The 19,368-nt window shown below is 43.0% G+C and overlaps 1 protein-coding gene across 4 annotated transcripts in view; it reads right to left on the reverse strand.

Moving 5' to 3' along the window:
- sdk1a (sidekick cell adhesion molecule 1a) overlaps window positions 1-17,485 on the reverse strand; it is a 371,124-nt gene extending 353,639 nt beyond the window's left edge. For all 4 annotated transcript variants that reach the window (XM_072676364.1, XM_072676365.1, XM_072676363.1 and 1 more), the window contains exon 1: window positions 16,699-17,485. In XM_072676364.1, the coding sequence (XP_072532465.1) occupies window positions 16,699-16,981 (283 nt within the window). In that variant the 5' untranslated portion in view covers window positions 16,982-17,485. The remainder of the gene's footprint in view (window positions 1-16,698) is intronic.
- Between the last annotated feature and the right edge of the window lie 1,883 nt (window positions 17,486-19,368).

Raw genomic sequence — 19,368 nt, forward strand, 5'->3', positions numbered from 1 at the left:
TAACATTTTAATGACATGGATCTGACAGCCAACACCGAAAAAACCACAGCTCGCATTACCCAGCTGCCGAGGCGTGAAGCGGAGCAGCCATTCGCTGTTTTTGCGCATTAAGAGAATGCAATTACATCTTCCAATAGGCATGATTAAGCTGATCATCATAGCCCTGCCAATAAGCGCTAATATATGGACGGGGGCTCGGAATTAAAAAACAGCTGACCGAGCAATAGGTCACCTCCTTCTGCCAGTTCAATCAATGCTGTTAAAGCTCCACAATGAAAAAATTGGCCTCTGAAATACCACCTCGTGCATTCATCTGTCTGATTCTGAAAAGAAAGGCTGGATTTGGGGGAGATGGGTTCGATGTGATGTTTTGGCCACAACATGCAACTGGTGCACCACTGGAGGTATCAGGAGCATTCCCTGGAAGTCGCAGGTACAGCTGCAATAACAAACGCATGCCGGAATCTGATATTTATGTATGCAGGCCAAATTCTGTCAAACACGCAGACTATACTGGATATATGGACGGAAAAGTATTGGGACACCTGCTCCTTGATTGTTTCCTCTGAAATCAAGGGCATTAAAATAAGCTTATCCTGCTTTTGTTGGAGTAACTGTCTCTACTGTCCAGGGATGAAGGAGGGTTTCTACTAGATTCTGGAGGAGTTGTTTGGATTTGCTGTGAGAATTTGATTGCATTTAGCAACAACAGCGTCAGTGAGGTCAGGATGTCGCATGACCAGCGCCCAGCTTGTCCCCAACCCCCCAAAAAAAGTACTGGATCGTGCACCAACCATCACCTGGCATTAGGCATGGGGGCAATAGGTTCATGTTTATCTGCTCCAGAGAGTCCTATTCTATTGGTATTACTTTTCTACAGGGACTAGACAAGCTGTGTGTGTGTGTGTGCATGTATGCATATATGTCAGTTGAATGCATTTATTAGACAGGATGTCCAGAAACATTTGGACATATGTATAGTAGTGTGCATCACCAGCCCCCTGTAATACATATATATATATATATATATATATATATATATATATATATATACACATACACACACACACACATATATACACTGACACACATGCACACATATATATATATATATATATATATACACACACACACACACACATATATACACTGACACATATGCATATATATATATATATATATATATATATATATATATATATATATATATTAATTCTATATTCTGTATAGAATGAATATTTAGGTATGTATGAAGAGTTAGGAGATCAGGTAGGAGAAAGTGATAATGTAGAATCAGGAGTCTTGCCCAATAGGTTTGGCATGGTGGGCTTGCCCAGGCCCCAGGAAATCAAACTCCAGGAGGTAATGTTTTACCCACAACACCACTAACCACTAATAACCATGTCATTATTTGTGTAATTACTTAACAACACAGTTGCACAATTATGTTTAAGAGTGCAGCAAAACGACTGTAATAACTAGACCTTTGGCTTTGTCAACAAAGGCTGCGTAAATGTGTTCCTGCTTTGCTGATTATTCTGTGTTTGTGTGGCTGCAGCATGAGCAGCTACGGCTGCAGGCTCTCGCCCGGGAGCTCATTTAAATGGGAATGATTAAATGAAAATGTGGTCCCTTGCAGACTCCAAATGGCAGAGTGATGTCACGGAGTTCAGGGTGGGTCATTAGACCTGGCATGCCGGCCACAAATCAGCCACCTGCCGCAACCCTGCCCGATGGCCGCTGCAGCTGCTGGGCACGCTCGCCCCTCCCTACCCACCCCTACCCCAGCAGCCAGCGCCACCACATCAGGCCCCCGTTTCATACACCGAACGCCACCGAGCACCGAGTGCTGCGAGATGACTTTTATGAGGAGATCATTACTGAAGTCATCAGCCTTCAACTGCAGCCAGTGTGCGAAAGGGAACAGCGGCGTTTGGTGGGCCGAGAGCCTGGCAGAATATCTGCCTCCACCTCCAGACTGTATGAGAACAGATAGGGCAGGAATTTACAGTCTTGAGGGGATGATTAACTCTGCCATTGTTTGACACCGTTTCACTTTATCTGTAGTGGAATAATGATGTTTGCTTTTCTCAGGTTAGAGTTCGTTGGCTTTATCTGTCCCATCATATTTCTGGATCTACTTACGGCCTTTTCTTTTAACAGAAGACTTCTAGCCCGGGCCACCTCAGGTTGCTATATTTGGACTCTCTGATGCTTATGGTTTTTCCATAGCTCTCAAAGCTGCTAAAAAGAACCCCATTCCTGTGGCACAAAGCCAGAGTTTCTGAAGTAGAACGGTCCCGCTGCAGCTGCTGAAGCTGTCATAATGCAATCTATTAAAATTATTACAACGATGCGGCTAACTATTTAATGGGCTCATTGAAGCAGTTCTCTTCACACAGACGCTTTCCACACAGTTATTGGACCACACCTCCAGCGCTTATCTGCCCAGTCAGGGTTCCCACTCTTTTCTAGAGATCATTTTCAGTGAGGATCTAGCTGGAGAGACTAGAGACTAGGGGTAGGGTTGCAAAGGGGTGGAAAATGTCCAATAATTTGTCAGTAAATCATCTGTAACATCATGGGAACTTTAACTCAGGAACTTTGGGAATATTCCACAATATTCCAAAAAGCTTCAATCAAAAAACAATCAAAGGAGTGCTCTAATTGTCTTCAAAATGTTAAATAAATAATTCATAAAAATTCATTCTTGGTTACAGAAACCCATTGAGGCACAAAATATAGGTAGCTAACCTCTTGGTAAGCTAGTCTCAAATGAAACTGCTCATGAAGCTTTTCTGATTTAGCAGACAGCGAGCAACTGTGAGATCACAGCTTGATTTAATAGTTGCTTAAATGTTTCAATTACTGTCAATAAACAAAAAATAACCTCGTCAACAAAAACAAAAAACAACTACTAATATGTGCTTTTAGTAGTGGTGAGTGTCCAGTTTCTAGAAATCATCTGGGCATATGCTGTACATGTGATGGAGGAATGGACAGTGGATGCAGGGGGTGTGGTCTTCTCAGTAGCCCTGCAGTGTGTAATGTGCCATGTGTCTGGGACTGAGGAACAGCTTTGTTATTCAACTGTTTTGAGATCATATCTAATTATTTTAGCCAAGATTATATTTCAGTATGTTTTTTGCCAACTATATGTAAGTTTATCATCTTTAGCTTCAAATATTACCATAATTACCTGTTAATTCCCATGGTAAATTTCCCAACTTTAGAAATTCCTGGAAGATTGCAACCCTAGACAGGGGTCATGCTTTAGTTTGGCAAGTTTGATCGTATGGTCCATATTCCCCTATAGATGGAGCATGCCGGGTAAAGTAGCACTACCCTTAGCCAGTATTGAGCTGCCATTCAACTTCCTCAACAGTGCCACAGTGGTACACAGGCTTAGGCTAAGGCTAAGGCAAGTTGGCATAGAGCTAGATGAGGTAACGCCTTTTCTCCATACAACTGTGTGCACCAAACCAGGACATCCGTACTGTGATAGTTCAGGAGGAATGCACCCTCCATTGCACCCCTATGAATGCCCATCACACATTAGAAACCATTGCTCCTAGCCAGAGCTGACTCACCAGCCGTAAGCCTTTGTAGGCTAAATAAGCCAGCAAGCATGTCAACGTTAGTAACTGAACTAAACGTGCTAATTAACATGTTTAATATCATTCAAGTTGGATGAAAAGCAACACTAAGCTATAAACCTAATAACAACTACAACAGCTACTGGCCAGCGGTGACTTATTTTAACATTGGAAGGATAACGTTACCTAAACTTACATTAAAGCAGCATTATGCAGCATTTTAACCTTAAAATAGTGACCTCAAAATCATGTGGACAATCCATTGACCCATAACAGGGACAGTTGCGCATCTATCGTTGCTACTCTGGCCTCGGCACGCCAGAATCTGCACTATGTAACTTTGGCGAGGCGGCCATATTTGACTGCACATAGTCGTGTAAGAGTAAAATTCTGTAAAATGACTCTACCGCCTCAGTCCACATGCTTCTTTACCTTCAGATGCCGCTGCAGTACCTCTTAGCTTGTAAAATGCATGTGTAAAACATGTCCTTCAGGGGTGGCTGAAAGCACGAATTACACTTCCTAACTGTAGGGGGAGCCCCGGAGCAAGAAATGCTAATTCTCACATAATGCTGCTTTAAGTTACTAAAGTTGTAATGTCATTCAACCTGCATATGCTAACATGACATGTGACATGTGACATTACTTTACTGCGTTGCCAGGAAGCAGGCAAGAAAGAAAACTGCCTTTTCAAAATACTCTCGTCCAGAAAGGACCGTTTGAGCGTTAACACGAGCCCCAACATACTTCAGCCATGGCGGATGGCAATGGTATCCGTTTTGAGGGGCTATTGTGTACATAGCTCAGTAGTTTATCCTCTGCAAAAGGAAAATATGAGAATGCCGCCCATGATTTTCCATGACATCGGCTAACTGGACGTGTGGGAAACCTGCCCATATTTAGCTACTATCTGCCCAAAGGCCTGAATTGCTCTACCGCCCCCTCCTCCAGATAAAGAAACCAACCACAGCACACACACACACACTATTACTCAGGTGCTCAGCTCAGCTGCTGAAGAATCAAAGCCACCTGCAAAAGCTAAAATTTGTAGGAAAGACAGAAAGGCAAGACCTGCTTCGCTTGTAGACTTCACAAACCTGCATAAAAGCCCAGAACTTTGCTAATGTTCTGCAGAGTTTTGGAGAACAGGAAACGAGGCCAATTTTTGGAGTATCGCATTGATGTCTTTCAAGCATCAGTAAGATACCCACTCCACGGAGGGGACCATTACCGCCAAAGGATAAAGGGAATGGAGTGCACTCATTCAAAGTACTAATTTCCTCAAGAGAGCCAGACAGCAAAACGCAGCAGAGCCTTCAAGAAATGCGCATCGAAGACCCCCTTTTTTTATATACCACGCAGGCTTGTTTCCAGCTTCCCGCTATTATACCCCACCGTACCGTTCCTTCCACCCGAAGGAGCATCTCTCTTTTGATAACATCGCACTGTAAAGCTGAGAGCTCGAGTGGTTTCAGGCTCATGCTGGCGTAGATCATTTGTGCAAATCTATGGCAAATCTATGCACGTTGGGATTCTGGGCACGGCGCGTGTTTGCATAGAGGGAATGCGGAGATGTAAATGACGTCGTCATTTCGCTGGGTACAGATGACAGATTGCTTCTAGAGTCCCGGGGTCATATTTTAAAGAAGGGGAGTAAAGATTACAGTGCCACTGATCCAGAAGTGGAGGAATATGCTGAATGTGTAAAATATTTATTCCACTCTGAGCCAGAGCACTTGGCAGGGTGTCGAGTATTTATGGCCTTTCTTTTCAAATAGGAATGTGAAAGCCTGAGCCCTATAAGAGCTCCCTGGAATTCCACCATTCGAGCAATTAAATCAGTTTTTAATGCGATTCCTCTGTGAAAGCCCACGCTTGATATCATCCCCCGCGCCTCTCTGTGTGTCTATGGAAGGCTTCAACAGGTGTTTCCTTTCGCTGCTAGATCCCACACTGACCTCCCGCCCTGTTGGTCAACACAGAAACTCTAGCAGATAACCAGCATGGCCGTGTGAAACCAAACACCAGTTCTCACGCTAAGCTCGGGATGGGTCCAACGTTCAACAAAACACCCTCTCATCTGCAGCTATCAGCTATCGGTGACATTGTGCAGAGCAGTGGTTTCCAACCCTGGTCTTAAAGGACTTCCTTCTGTCCAGCACATTTGAGTGGTTCCCAGCTCCAGCACACTACCTCCAACTCAGGAAAGGCTTGTCCATGAGCTGATTAGCTGGATTGTATGCGTTGGGAGCAGGGTGAACTCCTAAACGTGCAGAGCAGGGGGTCATCTGGACCCAGGGTTGGGACCGACCCACTGGTGTAGAGGACCTGTAAAGTAGAAACCCATAGCATGGTTCGAATAACACACAGGAAGTCGTATTTTAGGCTGGTCTCGCTATTAACGGTCTAATACTGAGTATGTTCCTCTTGTGCCGCCACAACAGATCTGGATCTTCGAGGCATGGTCTCCACAAGACCTCTGAAGGTGTCCTGCTGTGGTATCTGGCACCAAGACTGTAGCAGCAGATCCTGTAAGAAGTCCTGTAAGTTGTGAGGTGGGACCTTCATGGATCACATCAGTGAGCCTTAGGTGACCGTAACCCTGTTACCAATTGACAGATTCTGGGTTCCTTTCTTGAACAACGCTTGGTAGGTGCTGACCATTGCATACCGGGAACACCTCACAAGATCTGCCTGATGTTTTGGAGATGATCTGACCCAGCCATCGTCTATCCATCACAGTTTGGTTCTTGCCAAAATCTTCACCTTCAAGAACTGACTGTTCACTTGCTGCCTACTATGCATTTCCACCACTTGACAGATGACGCCGCTGTAGATGAAGATGTCAAAGCCAATGTTTTTAATGTTATGGCTGATAGCTGCTAGGAACGGTTATTTCAGCAGAATCTCTTTTGCTGACAGAGATACAGTACGTGAGAGTAAAGGACCTGCCTGAAGAAAGGCAGGGCAGGTGGTCCTCCAGGACCAGGGTTGGGGGATCACTGGTGTAGAGGAGCTTTTAGGAAAAGCAAGACAAGCAACCACAAATGACGCACCATCACTGTGGGACAGAAAGTCTTTCTTTATGATGATACTCAGAGTTAATATCAGCGCTGAAACGGCTGGCTAAAATTGTAGACAACAGGAGAAGGAAAAAGTAGAGGCTGGAAATGTGAGCGATTTGGCCTTTGTGATCAATAACTGCGTAGGCGAGCATGCAGTATGGAACACTAGCATAAAATTGCTTCCGTGATTTATTTTCCTGTCTTCTACTCTGGGAGAGTAGAAATCTCTACATGGTGGGCAATATTACACTGAGGTGCCAAACTTTTGTCACATAAAACCATATGAATCATGGCCCCATTTCTGAACTTTTAACCCAGGAAGCAAATAAGCATTTATAGGCCAGTTTGCTTTAGAGAAGTGTTCCTTCCCCAGGTTCCACACCTAAGAGGGACCCTGCACCTTTTCATTTCTCCCTGATTCCCCTCATCAGCTAATCAACAAGCTTTTCATGAACTGAATCCCATGTAAATAAATAGGGAACACATGTAACTATGCAGTGCAGTGCTTCCTCAGGATGGAGAAATATTCCTTTGTAAAGTATCTTCTCCCTGAACTGCCACTAAAAAATTCATAGGTATGGTTCTTCATATGGAAACTAAAAAGACAGTGCTATGCTTATTCCTTTGATAAGGTATTTCCAAAGCCTTTATAAGAAAAGTCTATCCTCCTGGCGACTACCGGAGCAACACCCCTTAGGCAGTTATATCCAGTCATACCAGGCTGGGCTCACATCTACACTCTAAACATAAAGAGTTCTGCGGCTCCCCTTAAACTTCATGAGTGTACCGGAGGCCGGTAAAAGAAAGCCATAGCCACACTAAAGTTATTAGCATAAATAATTAGCATAAATAATTGTGCATTTCTGATTCTGATATTTTATTGCCAAAAGAGAGACTTTTCACATACACCTCCATTATCAATTATTATAATTAAAGCATCTATTCAAACACAAAACATCTGTTTTCATCCATTGAAAGGTTATTGTATCAGACAATAATAATAATTATTATATTAACAATAATAATAAGAAGAATTAATACTGTAATACTGTAAAACATGGTATTTTCTGAGATGGTTATCATACCATTAAAATCTCATACTGCTGCAACCCTAATAAGAAGATAGCAATGTGTTTTCAGGCAACCATTTCCTCCGTTTGTAATGTACTATTTAAGAAACTGCAGTTCACAGGAATGCTATAGGTCAGGTTGAGGTCTCGAAGGACATAAAAACTGGTTAGATAAAACCTTTCCCTCCAAAAGACTCCGGTGGTGCACTGTTCTACTGTGCGGCAACACCTCCACAAACATGACCTTCATGGAACAGCCATCTGAAGAAACCTATTGCCAAAGGGGGTGTAACTGAGCACTGACCGTGCAGAGTACCCAAACTTTTGCTTTCAGCCCTTTTCTTGTTTTTGGTTTTTTTTTTAAACTGTAAAAGATGAGAATAGAAAATGAGTCTTGTTTAAAATATTAAATTATTATTAAATTATGTTTCATCTTTAATTTTTTTCCCTTTCAGAAATCAGGTCATCTTCTACTCCTCTTGTGATGATGTCTTTGATATTTCTCATAACATTTATAATGGACCACCCTAGGCTACAATCAAAGAGACAGTCTAGGAATATTGCTATATTAAAGAGAGGGCTAGGCTATCACAGCCACATGTCAAAGCTGAAACTGCAGAGAACTACCAGGCTAAACAAGTCTCCGGCTTTTCAGATCCGAATGTTCATCGCTGACAAACTTCTCAGCCTGGTACCTGAGCACCCAGCGTCCCCTCTCACCAGCAGTCTGGGTGGGTTATTTACACCAGGCCTCTGGTTCATGCTCATCAACTGATGCGACTCAGCGACTTATGGCACGTCACATGTTGCAGCTCATACCTGAGGACTGGCCTGTTCAGCAGAATGACCTGCAATCCTGGTTGATAGCAATTGGCCACATTTCCTAAGGGGGGAGTTGATAAGTGAATGAACATCCTGGTGGAGTCTGAATCTATGCAGTCACACAGCAAAGCCATACAGTGAAGTTAGCATATACCATATACGTCTTGGGAAAAGTGTGCCCTGCTAGGAGCAATATTTTTTTTTCTAATAGCAAATAAATTATTTATTTTTATTTATTTATTGCATAATGTGGATCTGGCAGTTGTTCTTTACATTGTGCCAAAAGTTAATGATGAATGGACTAATATAAATGCTCCAAAAGGTTACAATAATTTTACCTTCTCCTTAGACCTGGGCAATATGACAATATTTTATCGTATTGTGATAAATTCTGTTATTGTGATAACACTATGCTTTTCTAAACATATCGAGGATATATATATATATATATATATATATATATATATATATTGTATACAGCTATAATAATACAATCACACTGATCAGCTGCAGGTTTCATTACTAACAGTGTAATTAGACTGGTTTAATTAGACGATGCTGTATTTCCTTCAGGAAAGGCATGTTCTTTGATCTCTTAATTATTTATTATTATAAAGGTATTTTAGTATAATATTTATCCCAATGTTTTATCCTTTTATCGAGCTCTAGTCTGGCCTCTGCTTGTTCTGACTGATGATAGGAGGTGACAGAGGCAGATAAGGTCTGGAAACTATATTATATTCAGTGAGCATTAATAATAAATAGAGCATTTTGTAGAGTGAAAAGGAAAGTCAGGATATTGTGGACTATAAGGAACTTAAATCTTTCACATATTGGTGAATCCAAGCTGCATTTACAGTAAACAGCTATGCTTGTTTTATATATTTGTGCTTGGGGTTACAGCGGTGTGCAGTTGTTAAGTATACCATGGTGTAAAAATGGATGGTTATCATACTGTGTACATTTGCTTAATGCCAGTATTGGGGAACAATGCAACTGACCAGAGAATGTCATTACTTTCAGCCTATTTCTTCATTTAAAAAACAAATGATCAATTTATTAATGGACAAAATGAGCAGTATATTAATCCATAATAAAAATTAGTCATTAATTGGAAATATAATAGCTCTAAAGAACTTCACTTCGCATTTCTTTATTTTCAAAAAGACATTTCACATATACTTTTATTAATAAAAGGTTTCGAGCTTTAACTATAGTAAAGTGTTTGTTCAACCATAAACCCAGTTTTCATTCCTTTGAGAGTGAGAATGTATAATAACAGTATAATAATAATAATAATAATAATAATAATGAGAAGAACAACAACAGAGGACAAATTGTGAAATACTGTATTCTGTGACACCATAAAATATAGACATAGAGAATGTACAGACTTTTTAAAGTAAAATACATTACAAATATTCAATATATTATTGATGAACTACTTAGAGGCCACATGAGTAAATCATGTCAGGGATTGGTGCCGGCTTTGAAAGAACACTTTAAGACTTATTAACTCATTGGTTTCTATTTCTATCTTTAAAAAAGAGAAATCATTGGCTGCCAATGTCTCAACTGCTCATTTCCAATCATATAATCTGTACATGAAAATGCGCTGAATGAAAGCTGGCCTTTATTTAATGCCAAAAGGTGCTGATTTTTCATTCTGATATAAATCTTCTAACATTACGATGTCAAAATGAAGTCTTAGCTTGTCCTTTCTATGACAGACAAGATGACAGCTAGGTGCTGAACCCTATTATCCAGCCATCTGTAAAGAGGAAATGAAGCTTTCAAGAGGTAATATGTTTGCATTATCTCGCCGGTGCTCTAGGGTCATTGAAACCCTCTCAGGACTCACAGCAAGTCTATTTATTCCCCCCTCGATCTGATTAACTAATTAGCACGGCCATTTTGATGAGCAAACCTTTTTTTCTGTGTTTATCTACAGAAATATGACTTGCACCAGCACTCTGAGGCCAGCGCAAGTGTCATTCCCTGGTCGCAGCAATTAATTCAGTCCACAATTAACTGCGAATGCAATCAAAGTTTGGTGAAACAAAATCAAGAAAGTGAAGTAGCCACTCGCTTCCTGCCCTGACCCCGGGGAATATGATTCATAATTTCATTAACCTTCTCCGAAATAACACAACTGCTGATTAACCTCGTTTTCAGACACACAAGGAAAGACAAGGAGGCGAAAACAGAATGGCGTATTAGCCAGCTTAGGCATGACACCTCGTCCTGAAGAGTCACACTCATCATTTTAATTGAGCTGACGGGAAGCCATATTTCTGCGCTGACGTTATGCGTGAGTTATGTGACATCCTTCGCTTCGATTGGACGGCAACGCGACGCTTGCAAAAATTCAATAGTTGCACATGCGTCCTGCGTCCACACAAATCAATCAGTTACGGTTCCACAGCCTCCTGGTTGAACGCCCGACTGCAAATCAATGGCGAAAGAATGACAATCGTGGAATTAGGCTTGGGCTTGCGCTTGTGCCGCTGAATTCGTCTGGTGTTCCTCGTAATTACAATGCCTCAAACGTTGAAATCCCTCGGTGTGGGCAGAGACTAACACTTCTGATACACGAGGGCCTACTGAAGAAGGAAAGATAGAGAGGGGAAGAAAGAAACCAGAGGCGCCTGCAGTAAACTGATTGCACAGATGGTGTGGCAATTAAATGCAAAGGTTTACAGTCGGGAAAGAGCGGTGTGGCGTCGTCTGCAGGAATAGCCTGTGGATGATGTGCAGGCAGTGGTGTTTTAAAAAGGACGAATCCGCACTTACCTGAGCAATGGGCGCAAACATTATTAGCCTTTATTTTTACAGGCGCGGGCGGCGTCAGTCGAGGACCACGGCCACGTTGTCTCTATAACGCAGCTGAGCACGAGTGACACTGCGTCTTGATGAAACTCTAGGATTTGGGAAAGAAATCAGTTTCTCCCACGACTAAATTTATCCCCATTTGTCACATCCTGGCAGTACGGCCAGCCCATGCCCTCTTGGCATGCCATCTGCATGATCTCACAGCTTTAAGGCATGAACTGGACGCTACCCTGTTCCTCAACCTAAAGCTGGAGATCTAAGGAGCCTGCTTTGTCCAGCACTACTGAGCTTTTTATTCCCACGTTGAATGAAATGGAAAGGTTAAAATGTCGACCGCATCCCAGTATGCAAGCTTTGATAACGCTGCTGGCTCCTCAAATCAGATCAATACCAGCTAGCCCATTCCCAGAACTGTGCTGGGAGCATTCCAAATATCAAAAGACCTTGACACAGGAATCAGCTGACGCTGCTTGCGCAAGAACTTTGTTAAGCCTTTAGAAATTGTAGTATATAAACTATAGGGTAAATCAGCCTAAGCATCAGGACTGCAACACTGTGACCATATGATTTTGCCTGATTTGACTGAAAAGAAGCACATGCATCATGCCGAAAGAGATCCCAAGGACTTTTTCCCAGGGTTCAGAGTTAATCAGTAATTACTGTTGAGACGGGTGCAGACTAAAAGCGTTTCCGATGGACGCAAACAAAAGACTGGTTCTTACTTCAAGGCACTCTCAATCGTGTGTTAAGAACTTCTGACAAAATCATGAACGTGAATGGCTTTAGTGTATCACTGCTGCACATTAAGCTACACAAAACTATATATGAATACTGAATCTGTGTTCCCCCATGTAGCAGAATGAGCAATATTTCTAATATTGATAACTACTAGGCTAAGTTCCAAGGTTCACACCAAACCTCTAAAGCGTGTAGCTTCACCCTGAAAGTCTAGTTTCATCACTGTATCCAAGTTCTAACCTTCAAACCAAGTTCTGCTTCCAAACATGGGCCTTTTCTGTAATCGCCATTGATGCTGGCAACATTATTAAAGAAGCATCAGTCAACAACATCTAGTGGTTGAGTAGGTGAACACAACTACAGAGAAGTATCATCTAATCATGCTTCCCTCGTACTCGACACATTCTTCGTGGTATCGCAGTGGCGTTTAGCTAGGCATCAAACTCCAGTGCCGGAGGGGTGTGATGGCGTTGGCATTTCACCCTGATATGTGGTAAAGCCCTCTATGACATTTAGCTTCCTGATAGTGAAATCTACGAACCTATAAACACTCAGAATTCAGCTCGTAATGATTAGCTGCTGTGAGAATAGTTGAGTGTACTTGCTGACCGATATTGCTTTGTAATAAACTTCCATGAGTTTATCAGTCACTACCTGTGTTAGTCGTTAGTTGCAGTTGACTAGTATTACATATATTTCTCTGAAGGAGGTTCAGGTAATGGGGCATTGAGGAGATAGGATGGGGTATTGTTGTGTTAAGATGGGGTGGAGTAATGGGGTGGTTAGGAGATTAGGTGGGTGAGATTTAGGGCATTGAGGAGATAGGATGGGGTACTGGGTTGTTAAGGAGATAGGGGAGGAGAAATGGGGCTTTGAAGAGAGAGGATGGGATACTGGGTTTTTGAGGACATAGGGGAGGAGTAATGGGGCACTCAAGAGATAGGTTGGGGTCCTGGGTTGTTGAGGAGATAGGGGAGGAGTAATGGGCCGTTGAGGAGATAGGTTGGGGTACTGCGTTGTTGAGGAGATCGTGGAGGAGTAATGGGGCACTGAGAATGGGCGTTGAGGAGATAGGAAGGGATTTGTTGAGGAGATAGGGATGGAGTAATGGGCCGTTGAGGAGATAGGATGGGGGTTGTTGAGGAGATAGTTGAGGAGTAATGGGGCACTGAGAATGGGCGTTGAGGAGATAGGATGGGATTTGTTGAGAAGATAGGGATGGAGTAATGGGGCTTTGAAGAGATAGGATGGGGTACTGGGTTGTTGAGGAGATAGGGGAGGAGTAATGGGCCGTTGAGGAGATAGGATGGGGGTTGTTGAGGAGATAGGGGAGGAGTAATGGGGCATTGAGAATGGGCATTGAGGAGATGGGATGGGGTACTGGGTTGTTGAGAAGATAGGGGAAGAGTAATGGGGCTTTGAAGAGATAGGATGGGGTACTGGATTGTTGAGAAGATGGGGTGGACTAATGGGGCACTGAAGAGATGAGATGGGGTATTGGGGTGTTGAGATGGGTTGCAGTAATGGTGTGGTTAGGAGACAAGGTGGAAAAGTTGGGGCATTAGGGCATTGAGGAGATGGGTGGATGGGATTTTTCTGTATTATGGCATTGAGTAGATGGGGTGGGGTACTGGCTTGTTGAGGAGATGGGGTGGACTAATGGGGCGCTGAAGAGATGAGATGGGGTATTGGGGTGTTGAGATGGGTTGCAGTAATGGGGTGGTTAGGAGACAAGGTGGAAAAGTTGGGGCATTAGGGCATTGAAGAGATGGCATTAGGTAATGTGTTATCGAGGAGATAGGGGTGGAGTAATGTGGCATTGAGGAGATGGGATGGGGTATTGGGGTGTTGAGAAGATGGGAGTGGAGAAATAGGGTGGTGAGGAGATTGGGGTGGATGGGATGGGACATTAAGGCATTGAGGAGAGTGGGGAGATCTAATGACACCTGATATGCCATTGCTAATATTCTTATGTTCTGCATATTTCAGATTATTTTAATTAGGAAGAAACAGTTGGGACTGTAAGAGACTCTCTGTCTTTAGAGTATGAGTATGGCAGAGTATGAAATTTCCCCACAGTAAGTCTGGCTGGTTAGTATTATAACCAATGAACACGCTTAAACATAAGAACAACTGGGATTCTGCAATGAGGTACAGATTCTGCTTCCGCAGTAAGGCAACAGTCTATCAATCCTGCCTTGGCTTTGCATCATATACTGTTAAACCGTGGTAAACTGGCCCTATAATTACAGACTATGTTAAGCGTGACATCTCCGAGCTCTAGCCCACATGTGTTTGGAGCTTAAACGAAGGGCTGCCTGTTTGTAAGTCTCGCGGAGAATCTCCTTAAAAGGATAATCACCGACACTAATTTTCTCTTGTCTTGAGAAATGCAAATGACACATTTCAAGTGACAAAAATACATATATGGTGGGAGGAGATAGCCGGGGGCTGGATGTGCCTTCCTATTCATGCAAATTCAAGTAGCTTATTTTTGATCATTTATCCCTTTGATTACCAGGCGAAAATGACTCTAATCTGTGCAATATTGGGGGAATTATAAAAAAAATCCATTTAATGAGCCATGCTGTTTTGATTATTTTCAATAAAATCACTTGACAGAGGAATAAAGGAGACTGCCATCAATAATTATGCATGGCTGCTCATTTCTACACATGGCTTATTTGCAGATTATCATATCAGGCCTTAGTCGGTCAAATAAACCCAGGAAACACGATTCTGATGCAAACTCTGGAGAAAGTCCAAGGGGAAGGCTTCTGCATACGGTGCGTGAACAGACCATGGCTGCTAGGAAAGGTATCCGTTTTCCAGCGGCTACGGAGAGTTGGGATTTAACGACTGGACAACTCAGCAAGTAAATGCCTCCACTTTAATTATCCACAGTGATTTATTTTGGAACAATGGTTTAATATCTGAGAGGAAACTTTCCCCTCTCTCATCCCAACTGCCAAACTTTCCACAGAGCACCTACACAGCAAATCCCCGGACGCCAGATTAACACAAACGGCTTTCGTTCAGCTGGACACAAAACGAAGGCCGAATTCATCACCGGGGGCTCTGGTATGGCGCCACATCAATGAATTCAAATCCCGAAAACAGAGAGGATGTGGACGGCAGACGCTGCCATCTGTGACCGGACCAGCCATCAGTGGTGCGCTGCCAGTCTGACCTAATGACTTTCTCTTTTTGTTTACGTCCAGGGCTCTGAGGCCCCTCCGTCAATGCCACAGACAGCCGGCTCACACCGCCATTATTATTGAAATCAAGGGAGCGGGTCAAACCCGACTACGCTGTCAATTCAGCTTCTGCCCATTTGTCTCCGGTCCAGAAGGGAGGCGCTGATTTCACTTTTCTCTCTCATTTCCATTTTGACAATGGCTGCGTCCAAAACCGCACACTACTATCATCAATAGTGCTCCCTTAAAGAAAGGGTTCTTCATGGCTTCCTTAGTAGAGTGAACCACAACTCCACAAAGAACCACCTGAATGCTTCAGGCTGCCTGGTCAAATTGTTCTGTGGAACAGAAAATCATGTGTATGTAGTTCTTTAAAGAACCTTTTACAGGTTCTACACAGCACCAACAAGTGTTCTACTCCACTGGGAGTCAATGAACCCTATATAGAAGCTAAGGGTGTACATCTACAAACTAGTACCAACTAGTGTACACCTTTACAAACAGGTTCCTCTAGTAGAAGCTCAAAGAACCATTTGGTAGAACAGTTCTTCTCTATGATTCTTCTTTATATATAGAACCTCTCTGAAGGGCTTCCATATAGTACCAAAAAGGTTCTGGAGCCAATGAACTATTTTCAGTACTATATAATATATATTTCTACAGAAATAGTACATCACACTGTTTAAAAGGGTTCTTGAGAGGTTCTTTAGTAAAAGGTCCTAACTAGACTCAAAGAACCATTTCAGTGCTTAAATGGTTCATAGCCTGGTAGAACAGTTCTCTCTGTTGGAAATCCTCTTGCCAATGATCCTTGAAAGAACCTTTTTCAAAATAGGGTTCTATGTAACAACAAAATGGGTTCCGGGGCCAATTAACTATTTTCAGTACTATATAAAATAAACATTACACTCATCAAAAGGGTTCTTGAAGGGTTCTTTAGTAAAAGCAATGGTCCTAACTAGACTCAAAGAACCATTTGAAGGCTGAATGGTTCACAGCCTGGTGGGACAGTTCTCTATGCTAGAACTCCTTCAAAGAACCTTTCTTAAGGCTTAATGCGTCTTTAGGGTTCTACATAACAACAAAATAGGTTCCTGAGCCAAGGTATGTAAAATAGTACACACCTACAAGTTGGTTCTTCAAGGGTTCTTTGGTATTGATAATGGTTCTCATAGAACCATTCACAGGTTGATTGATTTATAGCCTGGCAAAGCAGTTCTGTCTCATAGCCTTCCTTTAAAAATGGGTTCTAGAGCCAAGGAACTTCTTGGAGTGTCTACACAGAACCACAGCCCACCTTCAGTGGGTCTCTGCCTACTCGGACGCAGCCCCGTTTTGCATGCAGTTTCAACGAGCAGCAGGTTTCTCATGTTCCTACCTTGGACCACAGCCTTGGACACGTGGATGTGGGGCCAGAAGAAGAACGCCCACCAACTCCAAGCAAAGATGGCAAACTTTCTCCCTCGGTTCCTCACAGGGCTGCTTCTTAAAAGCATTTTCCGGGGTCCATAAGCAGACGCGGTTAAGCTCGTACGGGTTAGCGGGCGAGGCTCTGTCTCCACGCCGGCGTTCCACGCTTGCCCGCGGGCGCCGTCCTCTGCGCTGACGCCGCTCCTCTCGCTGCGTTCTCCCGATGCTAGAGGACTTTGGCTTATTCCCATCGTGCAGTCTGAACCAGTGGGTTACCCAGTGCTCTCTCTCTATCTCTCTCTATCTATCTCTCTCTCTCTATCCTCCTACTGACTCATTCCATGTGCTTGGCGGCGGTGCTGGCAGCAGCACAACTACTCCTAACGCGAACTGGAACTTGCTCCAGACTGACCGGTGCTGCCACACACAGCCGCAGACAACCACCAAGCACCGGCTGCTTGGCACTGGATCCCGTCCGTTAACCGGCTAATTTAAGGATCCCAGCATCGCAGTAGCAGGAGACCTGCTTCAGTGTTGCGAACAGTATCACTCAGCACAGCAGCAGCAGCAGCAGCAGTAGTCCGTTCCTGGGAAGACGCGCATCTAACAGAGCTTCTGGAGCTTCTGGAGCTTCTGGAGCTTCTGGCTGCTCATTCCAGGTCGTGGTACGCAATTCTCCCCACCGCGCATTTTCCCATTGGAAAAAAAGTTGCACCGTCCGTTTTATCCCTCCTTAAATCCAGCCATGAAAGAAAATCATTATTCACAGTACCCCCCCCTCCTCCTCCTCAGTCTGACCCCCCCTTTCAACACGTTGCAGGACCCCGCTCTCCTCCTCTGAATCCCTGAATCAACGCAAGTTGCCCCCTTCTCACTTGCGTATCTCTCCACCGCTTTACGCACCAAGCATGCTCCTTTCCCCCCTCGCGCTGGATCACGAATAGTGGCGGCTCACGCGCTACCTTCTAGCCCTCCTGCTGAAGCCAAGGTGAAAGTCAGGAGTCTGTTGGTAGCCTCGTATGCACCACCGAGCCCTCCTTGCTCTCCTCCCGGCCGCAGTTCAGGTTCTCCACTTTGTTAAAGATTCACTTTTACGCGCGTAGGCTGGAAAAAGCGGCGAGCACACAAAAGCACGGTGCGAGCGCCTCGGTCGCGCGCTCAAACTCGAATCCAGCAGGTCTTCTGCTGTTGTTGTTTGTTTCCCACCCGTATTCCGAAAACCACGCCCCCAGCGCTGTGATTGGGTGGAGGGGTCTCGCTCTCTGAGCGCCGATTGGCAAAGCTTTCGGAGGACAGCTTGTGGGTGCGAACTGCACAAGCCAATCCCAGAACAGGGGCGGGGCTTTGTGGCGGAATACGGGTTGTTTTTCTGGAGACCAACTTACTCCCAGACGTGTGTTACTCCTCCGCCTTCCTCCAAGCTGATTGGTCACCTGGCCGTAACGTGAGGCGAGTACAGGCGTAAATGACACGGTACTATTAAAAATGTACCGTGGTACTGTACTGTACTGTACTGTAGTGTAGTGTAAATGTACACATGTATACATAGAGTAAGTACAGTCCTATATAAGTTAAGTATTGTACTGTAGTGAAAGTATAGTAATTATATTACACTGTTTTTTAACACTGTAAAAAATGGCGATAATTACACTGTTGTGTAAGTATCGCCATTACATACTATACTGTAGTTTAAGTATAGTAAGTACAGTAATATACTACAGTAGTATATTACCTGGCCGTAACGTGAGGCGAGTACAGTCGTAAATGACACTGTACTATTAAAAATGTACTATTGTACTGTACTGTACTGTAGTATAAATGTACTTTACCATAGTATACAGAGTAAGCACAGTCCTATACATTGTATAAATATAGTGCAAGTAGGTATAAGTATTGTACTGTAGTGAAAGTATAGTAATTAACTATACTGTTGTATAAGTATCGCCATTACATACTATGCTGTAGTTTAAGTATAGTAAGTACAGTACTATACTATGGAATAATTATAGTAAGTACAGTAATATACTATAGTATAGTGTATTACCTGGCCGTAACGTGAGGCGAGTACAGGTGTAAATTACAGTGTACTATTAAAAATGTACCGTGGTACTGTACTGTACTGTAGTATAAATGTACTTTACCGTAGTATACAAAGAGTAAAAACAGTCCTATATGTTGTATAAATATAATAAGTAAAGTATTGTACTGTAGTGAAAGTACAGGTATGGTAATTATACTGTACTATACTGTTGTAAAAGTATTGCCATTACATACTATACTGTAGTTTAAGTATAGTAAGTATGGTACTATACTATATTATAATTATAGTAAGTATAGTTCTATACTATAGAATAATTATAGTAAGTACAGTAATATACTATAGTATAGTATATTACCTGGCCGTAACGTGAGGCGAGTACAGGCGTAAACGAGAGTATACTATTAAAAATCTACCATTGTACTATACTGTAGTATAATTGTACTTTACTATACTGTTGTAAACGTATTGCCATTACATACTATACTGTAGTTTAAGTATAGTAAGTACAGTACCATACTATAGAATAATTATAGTAAGTACAGTAATATACTATAGTATAGTATATTACCTGGCCATAACGTGAGGCAAGTACAGGTG

Source organism: Salminus brasiliensis, chromosome 3 (assembly GCF_030463535.1).
Source record: "Salminus brasiliensis chromosome 3, fSalBra1.hap2, whole genome shotgun sequence".
Taxonomy (NCBI): domain Eukaryota; kingdom Metazoa; phylum Chordata; class Actinopteri; order Characiformes; family Bryconidae; genus Salminus; species Salminus brasiliensis.